The sequence below is a fragment of the Delphinapterus leucas genome, chromosome 16 (assembly GCF_059928025.1).
Source record: "Delphinapterus leucas isolate spDelLeu-1000000601 "Yukka" chromosome 16, BTC_Dleu_Yukka2, whole genome shotgun sequence".
Classification (NCBI taxonomy): Eukaryota; Metazoa; Chordata; class Mammalia; order Artiodactyla; family Monodontidae; genus Delphinapterus; species Delphinapterus leucas.
The window spans coordinates 53,505,420-53,518,036 of record NC_143144.1 but is presented as its reverse complement, the minus strand read 5'-3'; the positions used below and the strand labels follow the sequence as shown (position 1 = coordinate 53,518,036).

The window sequence follows — 12,617 nt, the reverse complement described above, 5'->3', positions numbered from 1 at the left end:
TCAATTACATAAATAATCCAAACCTCAAAGCTCCTTAAAAGTAAATGGCTTAAGAAGGCAGTGTGATGACATATTCAAAGCGCTGAAAGAAAAACCAAGAATTCTATATCCAACAAAACTACTCTTAAAAAGCAAAGGAGAGGGAATTCCCTGGTGGTCTAGTGGTTAGGACTCTGTGCTTTCACTGCCGAGGGCCCAGGTTCAATCCCTGGTTGGGGAACTAAGATCCCACAAGCTGCACAGTGTGGCCCAAAAAAAAAAATAAAAGCAAAAGAGAAATTAAGACACTCCCAGATAAACAAAATTGAGAGAATTTGACACTACCAGAACCTTCCCTAAAAGAAACACTAACAGGAGTACTTCAGGCAGAAACGCAAGGACACTAGACAGTAACTCTAATTCACATGAAGAAATAAAAAGTACCAGTAAAAGTAAATACAGAGGAAAATATAAAGACAGTATATGTGTATTTTTGTTTGTAACTCTTTTCTTCTAATTTAAAAAAACAACTGCATAAAGAATTATAAAACTGTGTGAATGGCTAATGTGTAAATATATAATTAGTATGAGAACAATAACACAAAGGAGAGGGATTAATGAGAACTAATTATACTGTTTTAAAATAAAGATGTTACTTGTAATTCCCAGGGCAAACACTAAGAAAATACTAAATATATAAATGTGTGTGTGTGTGTGTGTGTGTGTGTGTGTGTGTGCATATAAATAAATGACAAGGGAATTAAAATGGTACATGAGAAAATATCTATTTGATGCAAAAGAAGGCAATAATGGAAAAGGGAGGAACAAAAAAAGACATCAGACATATTAAAACAACCAGTAGATGTAAATCCTACCTTATCAGTAATTACATTAAATATAAATGAACTAAACAATCCAATCAAAAGGAAGAGATCAGCAGACTGAACTGAAAAGAAAACAGATCCATCTATATGCTATCCTACAAGAGACACGCTTTAGATTCAAAGACACAAAAAGGTCAAAAATAACATAATAAAAAAATATACCATGCCAAGAGTAACCAAAAGAGCCTGAGTGCCTATACTAATATCAGCCAAAATAGAATTTAAGATAAAAAATATTACAAAGAAAGACATTTTATAGTGAAAAAAGGTCTTACTACAGAGACATAACAATTATAAACATATACACACATAACAACAAAGCCTCAAAAATATATGAAGCAAAACGTGGCAGAACTAAGGAAGAACAGACAATTCAACAGTTATAGCTGGAGGCTTCAATAATCCCATTTTTAATAACAGACAAAACAAGCAAAAGATCAACAAGGATAAAGAAGATTTGAACACTATAATCAACTAAACCTAACTGATGGCTATAGAAAACACCACCCAACAACAGCCAGATACACATTATTCTCAAGTATACATGAAACATTCTCCAGGATAAAGCATATGTTATGCCATAAAACAAGCCTCAATAAATTTAAAAGGACTGGAATCATACAAAGTATGATCTGTGACTACAGTGGGATTAAATTAGGAATCAATGACAGAAGAACTTTTGTTTGTGAACAGAAATTCACAAACATGGAGATTAAACACATTTCTAAATAACTAATGGGTTAAAGAAGAAATCACAGGAAATTAGAAAATACTTTGAGATAAATGGAAACAAAAACACAACACACCAAAACTCATGGAATGCAGCTAAAGCAGTGGTTAGAAGGAAATTTATAGCTTTAAATGTCTGTATTAAAAAAGAAGAAAGGGGGCTTCCCTGGTGGCCCAGTGGTTGGGAGTCCACCTGCCGATGCAGGGGACACAGGTTCGTGCCCCGGTCTGGGAAGATCCCACATGCCGTGGAGCGGCTGGGCCCGTGAGCTATGGCCGCTGAGCCTGCGCATCCGGAGCAGAGGCCACAACAGTGAGAGGCCCGCGTACCACAAAAAAAAAAAAAAAGAAGAAAGGGACTTGCCTGGTGGCATAGTGGTTAAGAATATATCTGCCAGGACTTCCCTGGTGGCTCAGTGATTAAGAATCTGCCTGCCAATGCAGGGGACATGGGTTCGAGCCCTGGTCCAGGAAGATCCCACAAGACGCGGAGCAACTAAGCCCATGTGCCACAACTGAGCCTGCACTCTAGAGCCCGTGAGCCACAACTACTGAGCCCGTGCACCTAGAGCCCGTGCTCCGCAACAAGAGAAGCCACTGCAAGAAGCCCGCACACCGCAACGAAGAGTAGCCCCCGCTCGCCGCAACTAGAGAAAGCCCACGTGCAGCAATGAAGACCCAATGCAGCCAAAAATAAATAAATAAACAAAATTTAAAAAAAAAAGAAAAAGACTCCACCTGGTAATGCAGGGGACATGGGTTAAATCCCTGATCCAGGAAGATCCCACATGCCACAGAGCAACTAAACCCGTGTGCTGCAACTACTGAGCCTGCGTGCCACAAATACCAAAGCCCACACACCTAGAGCCCGTGCTCCACAACAAGAGAAGCCACCGCAATGAGAAGCCCACACACCACAACAAAGAGTAGCCCCCACCTGTCACAACTAGAGAAAGCTCGTGAGCAGCAACAAAGATTCAACACTGCCAAAAATAAAATAAATAAAAAAGAAGACAGATCTCAATCAATAACTTAAACTTCTACCTATATGAAAGAAGTTGGACACAAAAGGCCACATATAGTATGATTCCATTTATATGAAATATCCAGAATAGGCAAATCCATAGAGACAGAAAGTAAATTAATGGTTGTCAGGGACTGGGGGGAGGGAAGAATAAGGAGTGACTGCTAACAGGTAAGAGGTTTCTTTTTATAGCAATAAAATGTTCTGGAATTAGTTGTAATGGTTGCACATCCTTATGAATTATACTAAAACCACTGAACTGTATACTTTAAAAGGGTAAAATTTGGGGTATATGAATTATATCAGAATAGTGCGATTATGTTTTTTAAAAAGATAATTGTTTAACCAAAACTAAAAACAATGTAGTGTGGGGTAAACAAATGTAGAAGTAACATACTTAAAAGTAACTGTGATACAACAGTACAAAGGCAAGAAGGGAGAAATGTAAGGTTCTTTTAACATACATGAAAAGTATACTTGAAAGTGTACCACGATTAAGTTAAAGAAAAAAATAAATGCCTTACACACAGTGGATATTTCACAAGTAAATACTGCATGAAGGTTTAGAGCTCAATGAGCTTGTGGTCAGCCTTTAGAAAAGCAGGCCTAAAATGCATACCTGTCTTTTTAATAATACAAATATACACACACAAATGTGTATACACACATATGTATACACACACAGACATATATATATATATATATATATATATATATCCATGCACATATACAAAAGATACTTACCAGAACAGAATAAATGTGCAAACATCGGTAAACAGGGGAAAAATCAACAAGATCCTGAACAGTTAAGACCTGAAAAATAAAACCATTTTTTAAAAATTATAGGTCAAACTACTAGTCTACTGTTGAATAATATAAAGTTAGACAAGGAGATTCATGGACTTCGTATTATAACATTTATCAACTATAAAAAGCACACACTATAAACACAATGCCTATTTTGTTTTGGCATTTGTTTAGTAATTCATTCTGCATATATTTATCATCATTGTTGACTATTTTAGATTATAAGGTAATAAAGGGGAGAGACTGTATATCTTTATCATGCTTGATAGATTACCAGAAAATTGCTATGGATAACTAGATACATCATTATTGCTTCTGGTAAAGATGGTGCACAAATGTATGATTTACCTATAGATGAAGTTCCTTCTCTTATGCATGACTTATAATTATTTCATCAAATTGAAGAAATCATCATTATTATTTTATGGAACACTAACAAAGAAAAAAAACACTACCACTTGAAACTGTAGTATCATCAATTTTAAGATGTTTCCTGATTCTGAGATGTTAATAATATTTTTTAAAGTACATCTTACAATTAAAGAAACAGTAATATAAAGTTCCCCAAACTTGAGAAATAAACTCTTTTTAAAGGAACACATTTCTATTCTCATGAATCCTCTGAGTGAACTTAAATTATTTTTATTATAGAGTTACTTATTTGGGAAAATGATAGAAACAAAATGTAGTAATAATTAAATAGATCGTAAAGAACAGGGAAACAACCAAGTTTCTCTTAGAGTATGGATTTGGGTGTCGGGCCTGACGGCAATGTTCCCAGCAATTAAAGATATACAAAACAGACTATGGAAAATTGAGACACGAAGACTAGATGGTCCATTTTTACCATTCTGAATCTCAAGGGAGAAAAGACAGAGATTCTCTGAATATTGATTAAGAAAGAGCAAAAAAGTAGATTTCAAAAACATTTATTTCATTTCAAGGGACTAATCAGGCCACATTAATTCCACATTAGAAAGACATTAAACTATTTAAGGCTGTTTATTTATCTGTATATCAGACATCTACTATATATGCAAACATAAATGTATATACATACATATATACATATTAACATACATATACGTACACACACATATATATACACACACACACTCACAAATACATACAGACTCACTCATCCTCAGGCATATAATGCAAATGTACATACTGAACACTCAGTGGTTCCCCCAAACACAGAGAAGCCATGGACACATATTTATATGGTTCCTTTTTAATCAATCAATTAAAAGTTCTTACTACACCCCAACAGTGTCCTTAGAAAAAGAATTTAAACTCTCACTGACAAGGCAAAACTTATAAACAATTGGGAATACTAGACTCCTTATGGTATTAACTAAATTCAAAAGGAATTCAATGGAAAAGATAAAAAGTAGGCTCAACAGAAGACTTCGTGGAGGGAACAAAAGAAGCACTAGGACTAGGAATGAATTTGAATGACGAGGATAAAAGAAAGCAAATATTTAGGACAATTTCAAGGTTTCTAGACTTAGTAAAACTTTTTTAAGAAACTGAAAACTTAACTTTAATCATATTAAAATTATTTTGTAGTATCTCAGCACCAGCCGAAGGAAAAAAAGGTAGGCTATCCAGAATTAGTCTAAATGGCAAGGTTAAGCCATCATGCAATTAAATGTCTGCCACAGGTAATTAAATTATCAGTGATCACTACAAAAATAGCATTAAACTTACACTTTTACTGCTAATTATGGCAGAAAACCTAGGTTCAACTATCTGCAGCTTACAAATATAATCTACAATATATCTTGTTTATCTGTCAATTATTCAGTGTAACATTTCAGACGACTCCTTTGCCCTAATAGCTCATTACAAACTGATCTACGTAAATTCAGTTTCCACATGGCAAGACTGAGTGTCACACAGACAACATTACAACTCAAGAGATAAAAGACATCCAATAATAGATGATGGAGGGAGGAAGGAAAGGAAGGAAGGAAGAAACAAAGATAGAAACAAAAAAAGATACAAAGAAAGAAAGAGAAAGAAACAAATTCCCATCACCTCCTCTTCATTCTCATCCTCTTCCTCAAATACAGGTTTCAATACGATTTCATTCCTTTCTTCTGGAATTCTATTATTTATATATATAGTCTTCCCAAATTTTACATTATTTTGCTTCTGCAGAATAACACTGAAGAGTTTCTGCTGCTGTGCCTATTTGGGAAAAAGAAAAATTAAGTTTATTTGAAAAATTATTGTAGTCAAAATTGGTTCAAGAAATTATTCATATTTTCTCATCTTTTTAATGTCTGTAGGTATAGGATCTGGAATGATGTCCCATTTTTGTTCATGATTTGCACCCTCCTTTTTTCAACAGTCTTGCAGGGGTTATCAATTTTATCTGAAAAGACTAAGAACCAACTTTTGTCTTTGTTGATACTCCCTTTTGTATTTTGTTTTCTATTATATTGATTTCTACTCTTGATTATCTTATTCCAGTTTCTTTTTTTCAATTTTATTTTATTGTGGTAAGCACTAACATGAGATCTACCCTCAAATTTTTAAGTGTACATACATATTACATTATTAATATGTATATCAATAATTTAATACATTATTGTTGATAGGTATAATACTGATATTTATAGAAGACCTCTAGAGTTTGTTCATCATTTTTTTTTTTTGGCCGCACTGTGCAGCTTGTGTGATCTTAGTTCCCCGACCAGGGACAGAACTGGGCCCACGGCAGTGAAAGCTCAGAGTTCTAACTGAGACAGGCCTAGGACCTGGGACCCTTTGCTTCAATGCTGCAAAACTTGCACCTGGACGAACCTCTCCTCCAGCAACAAAATACAAAGAAACTATAAGGGACTAAAAATAACTGCATGCATGCACAGTTGGGGCAAACTGTGGACAAAAGATACAAAGGGACCAAAAAACCCCACTGCCACTTTTTAAGAGCCCAGAGCAAAAGCAGGGTACTGCGCATGCCCTCTACACATTAGGCCACCTAAAGGGTGGGCAAAACACCTAAGTCACCCCTCCAGCCTGACCCATGGACACACCCCTACCCTCACCCCATATAAGGAACAAGCTCACCCCTCCTCAGGGAGTAAGCAAGCAAGGGAACCTGTTGTCTGTTCTCACTCCCCCCCCTGCTGCAGCAGGGGCCCCAATAAAGCCTTGGCTGAATTTCTTGTCTGGCCTCTAGTCAATTTCGACTGATTAGGGAAGGCCAAGAACCCTGGTAGGTATCACTAACCACTGGACTGCCAAGGAATTCCCTAGAGCTTGTTCATCTATACTGAAACTTTATGTCTGTTGATTAGTAACTCCTCACTTCCCCCTGGTAACCACCATCCCACTCTTTGATTCTATGAATTTGACTAACTTAGATAGCTGATAATTTCCTTTTTAAAGACTGGATAGTATTCCATCACAGGTACATACCACATTTTCTTAATCCATTCATTTGTCAATGGATGTTTACATTGTTTCCACATCTTAGATATTGTGAATAATGCTGCAAAGAGCATGGGAGTGCTAATATTCGTCAAGACCCCGATTTCAGGTTTTTTGGATAAATACCCATAGTAGAACATATGATAGCTCCATTGTTAACTTTTTTTTTAATTAGTTGATTTATTTTTAATTTTTTTGGGTTGTGTTGGGTCTTCATTGCTGCGCATGGACTTGCTCTAGTTGTGGCGAGCAGTGCTCTTGGATGCGGTGCTCGGGCTTCTCACTGTGGTGGCCTCTCTTGTTGCGGAGCGCAGGCTCTAGGCGCGTGGGCTTCAGTAGTTGTGGCATGCAGGCTCAGTAGTTGTGGTTCGTGAGCTCTAGAGCGCAGGCTTAGCAGTTGTGGCACACGGGCTTAGTTGCTTTGTGGCATGTGGGATCTTCCTGGACCAGGGCTCAAACCCATGTCCCCTGCATTGGTAGGCAGATTCTTAACCACTGCGCCACCAGGGAAGTCCCCATTGTTAACTTTTTGAGGAACCTCCATACTGTTTTCCATAGCAGCTACACCATTATGCATTCCCGCCAACATTTTGCAAGAGTTCTAATTTCTCTACATCCTTACCAACACTTGCTATCTTTTGTTTTTTTGATAATAGCCATCTTGAGAGGTGTAAAGTGACATCCCATTGTGATTTTGATTTGCATTTCCCTAATGGTTAATAAAGTTTAGCATCTTTTCATATATCTGTTGGCCACTTTTATGTCTCCTTTGGAGAAATGTCTTTTCAAATCCCTAGCTCACTTTTTAATCAGGTGATTAGTTTTGTTTTGTTTTTTGCTATTAAGTTGTATGATTTCCTTACATATTTGGGAGACTAACCCCTAATCAGATATACAGTTTGCAAGTATTTTCTTCCATTCCGTAGGTTGTCTTTTCACTCTGTTTCCTTTGCTATGCAGAAGCTTTTGAGTTAGATGTAATTCCACTTATTTTTGTTTATGTTGCCTGTGCTTTTTGTGTCACATCAATACTTCTACTTTCATTGAGTTTAACTTGCTACTGTTTCTCTAACTTCTTGAAATGGATACTTAGGATCATTGATTTCTGCCTTTCTTTCCTAATTTATAAATTTAAGCCTACAAATTTCCCCTAAATTTGACTTTTATCATATCCTACAAGTTTTTCATATATCACATTTTCATTATAATTCAAAATATTTTCTGGTTTCAAATGAGTTTCTTCTTTGACCCATGGGTTATTTAGAATTTTATTTCTTAATTTCCAAATATATAGGGATTTTCTACTTATCTATTTATTACCAGTTTCAGGAATAATTCCAATGTGGCCAGATAATATGTTCCGTATTATTTCAATCCTCTGAAATGTATTGACATTTCCTCTATGGACCAAAACATAATCAATTTTGATAAATGTTCTTTAAAAATGTATATTCTGGGGCTTCCCTGGTGGTGCAGTGATTGAGAGTCTGCCTGCCGATGCAGGGGACACGGGTTCGTGCCCCAGTCTGGGAAGATCCCACATGCTGCGGGGCGGCTGGGCCCGTGAGCCATGGCCACTGAGCCTGCGCATCCGGAGCCTGTGCTCCGGAACGGGAGAGGCCACAACAGTGAGAGGCCCGCGTACCGAAAAAAAAAAAAAAAATGTATATTCTGAAATCAAGAGATACAGTGTTACATGTTTCAATTAGGTCAGGGTTGCTAATCATTATTTTAAAGGACTAAATCCTTACTATATCTATTGGCTCTAGTAGTTACTGAGAGGAGTGTTGAAATCTATTATGATTGTCAAGATGTCTATTTCTCCTTTTAATTCTGACAATTTTTGCCTTTATATATTTTGAGACTATGTTATTAGATAGAAATAAATTTAGAATTGTTTATTTTCCTGATGAACTGAACCTTTTATCACTATGAAATGTTACTCTTTCTTAAGCTTTTTGTCTTAAAGCCTACTTTAATATTAATGTACATACATCAGCTTTCTCTTGGTTAATCTTTTCATGATACAACTCTTCCATCCTTTTGCTTTCAACCTCTCTATATGTTTATACGTAAGATATGTCTTCTGAAAGCAGCATAATTTAACAGTTTTTAAAACTCATATCAATTCCCCTCCCAACTTAAGTACGGTTGTTGTTTCACACTGTTAATTCTATACATACATAAACCTTATAAGATGATTTTGTTTCATACAGCCAATAGATATGTAGTTTTATCCCAAATAGTTGCCCTTTCTATTTACTTCTGCATCTCTGGCCTTCTAACTGGGATGATTTTATGTCTGAAAACACTAATATTTCCTTTAGTGCAGGTCTGCTAAAAAAAATTCTCTAGGTTTTTATTTATCTGAAAAATACCTTCCTTTCACCTTCATTTCTAAAAGATTTTAGCTAGGTACAGAATTCTAGGTTGACGCATAAGGCTTATCAGCACTTCAGATATACTTTTCACTGTGTTTTGGCTTCCACTGATTCTGCTGAGAAGTCAGCTATTGACTGATATTATTATTGTCCTTTTGAAGATAATACATTTTTTCCTCTGGCTGTTTTAAATTTTTTCTTTGTTAGTTTTCAGTATTTTACTATTATATGCCTAAATATGGGTTTGTACTTCTTCTGCTTAGAATTCATAGCACTTTTGTGGCTTCAAGGTCTGTCCATATTTTTTATGCCCTATTCTCTCTTTTCTCCTTCTGGGACTATAATTACATATACATTAAACCTTTTCACCTTACCCCATGTGTCTAAACTCTTTCCTGTACTTTCCATTCTTTTGTCTTTCTGAGATTCAATTTGGATATTTTCCTCTGACCCATCTTCTGGTTCATTAATTCTTTCTTCAGCTGTGTCTAATATGTTCTGCCTCCTATACGATGAGTTCTTAATTTGTTAATATATTTTCAGTTTTAGAATCTCCAGATGATTCACTTTATGGTTTCCAATGATCTCCAAGTTCTCAATCTTGCCTTATAATTCCTTGAATACACTGGGTTGGTCAAAAAGTTCATTTGGGTTTTTCCATAACATCTTATGGAAAAACCCGAATGAACTTTCTGGCCACGCCAATATTAATTAATTAATATTAAAGTCTATGTCTAATAGTTCCATTATTTAGACTTTGTTTTGCATCCTAGAGTTAAGCTTTATATCAATTACCAATGAGTATACTCCTCTTCCTTTGAGTGATTCAGGTCGAATAATGATTCAATTATTTTAATGACTTTTGGTTTGGAGCACTGTCAAGGTTTTACAAAACAATTACCACTAGTTGTTTTTTAAGAGGAAAACCAAATACATTAATTTAAAAACACTAGAAAATTTTAAAAGATATGATACATACAGGAACATACATAAAAATATGCTGCCTTAACTCCAATGGATTATTTGTAGAGAAAAATGTCTACTAACCTCACAGAAGGAACTATGGTATCAAGTTGCAAGCTTATTTTATTTTCCACAGAAAATGACCACAGCTTGTGAAGACTAGGAATGCAGAAGCTGTTATCCCACAACTGACTTAATTATTGACAAAAATGAACATTTATACAGATTAATAAGTTGAGAAGCCTTATTTTTTTTTACGCATCTTAGTGATACTTCACTATCAGAACTTCATTATCAGAGATTGAAAAAAACATAGGCTTAATTCCAGGATTTTACTAGTGGAACATTCCCTCTGTTGTGATAGGTCAGATTGTAGCTACTCTGTTCTGTTAGCATGTAGAAAGTTTACCCACTGCCTCTTTAGGGTGAATTTTCTCTGAAGAATACACTACTGCTAATCAGACCTTTCTAATCCCAAGTAATCAGACAATGCAAACCACAGAAATCTAGCTCTGCCCTCACCTAGACCTAAAGGCTGGCTCCAGAGGCTTGTACTTAAGAAAATCATTATCCCTTCTCCTCCATTACCATTATTAACCTACTCACTGAAAAAAAAATCAGAATTCCCTTTCTCCCTCTGCGCCCAAACTTATTTTGTCTATGATTTTTGGTTTTCAGAGTAAAAAATTATTTATTTAGAACACTGCTTCCAAACAGTGTTATGTACAAAACTAACATTTCACACATTATCAACAGATACTCCTTGAAAAAAGGGTTCTATGCTCAAATAAGTAAGATAAATATTACGTACTTTACCTCCCTTCCAGGGGATTTACAATTCATAAGAAATATGCTTAACTTTATTTAACCCAGGTTTCCAAAACTTATTTGACCATTTAGTCCCATTTTCCCCTAAAGAACACTATTAAAAGGTGTGCCAGGGGATATAATATGAAAATGTTAACTGAGACTATGAACTTTAGGTATTTAATGACTAATTAAGCATCACACTACTCATAGTGGATTCATCTATCACATTAGAATGAGGAAAAAAAACCCACTACAAATGCAAGTCTGCCTTTTACTTTAAAAAATTCTCCCTAGAGAAGCTAAAGCTCAGCTCTAAATTCCTTCAAAAAAAAAACTTCTTTGCATCTCATGCTAGGCACAGTGCTAGATCTCAGGAAGGTAAAAATAAATAGGATATATCCCCTCACTTTAAAAACTCACTGTCCAGTTAAAAACACAAAATATGCAATTATAATGTAGTGTGAAAAGTACAACAGACATATGCACTGAGGAGGAAGAGACCATCTCTTGCTAGTAGTAGTGAGACAGAGGAAGGTAGATTTTACAGATGAAGTGATACTTAAGTCAGCTTTTGGGGGGCAAAAAAGCAGTAATTCATCAGACTGGAAAATTTAGAAGAATGGAAGGCATTCTAGGTAGAGGAAACAACCAGTGTAGTCAAAAGTTTATGAGATGTGTACTTCTGTAGCACACAGGAAGAGGGAGTATCCAGAGATGACGCTTTTGTTTCATGCTGAGGAATCTGAGCTTAGGTAAAGAGTAACTGGGAATCACTGAAGAGTGAGTGATGTGGTTAAAGTTGAATTTTAGGATAATAAGCAAAAGGAGAAAAGACTAGAGATAAGAAGAATAATTAATTTGATATAACAACAGTCCGGGTATGTACAGCAGAGGATACAGAATCTACAGATAGTTACTAAGTAGGACTTTGTAACAAACTACATAGAGCATAAATACTCCTGAAAAGTCTAAAGTACTCCCCAGTTTCTGGCTTGTGAAAATAGGAGATACTGCTATCTGAGATAGGAAATACAGAAAACACAGATTTAGTGAGAAGATAATGAGGTTACTTTCAGAAATGCTAAGTTTGAAGTTCCTATAGGACATTCGAGTGAATACATAACAAGCAAATCCATAAATGGGACATGAGATCATAGAATTAAACACAAGATACAGAGAACCTCCAAGGGAGGGAGCTACTTAGCAAAGTACAAGGTTTCCATTTATGTCACCTAAGGAGATTCCAGAACCAAACTGTGATTCTGACAAAGTGATGACACTTTATGAGAAACTCCAGAAGGCTTCCAATGCTCAAAAAAACCCACAAGATATTAAATGGGTGCAAGAAGGGAAACCAAAATTGAACAAAGCACAAATTTTCTTATCAGATCTTAAGGACTCTAGTTGTTCCACCAGAAGAAAACTCTCTAACCTCTCAGTTTTGTGGGAGACACCTTCTAAAGGAAACATTGTAAGGAAAAAACCCCTACAGACAGATGATTAGGAAAGGTTTCTGTATAAAACATCTGTCTTTTGGTTGCAGAGGTAGGGAGCGTGACTGTTTATACAAAAAAAAAAAAAAAAAATAGTGGTGAA

The 12,617-nt window shown here is 35.8% G+C and overlaps 1 protein-coding gene across 7 annotated transcripts in view; it reads right to left on the bottom strand.

Annotated features, from left to right (window-relative positions):
• Positions 1-12,617, bottom strand: part of EXOC6 (exocyst complex component 6) — a 193,197-nt gene that overhangs the window by 130,619 nt on the left and 49,961 nt on the right. For all 7 annotated transcript variants that reach the window (XM_089897936.1, XM_089897932.1, XM_022569330.3 and 4 more), the window contains exons 7-8: positions 5,467-5,619; positions 3,361-3,429 (exon numbers count right to left, since the gene is read on the bottom strand). In XM_089897936.1, the coding sequence (XP_089754062.1) occupies positions 3,361-3,429; positions 5,467-5,619 (222 nt within the window). The remainder of the gene's footprint in view (positions 1-3,360; positions 3,430-5,466; positions 5,620-12,617) is intronic.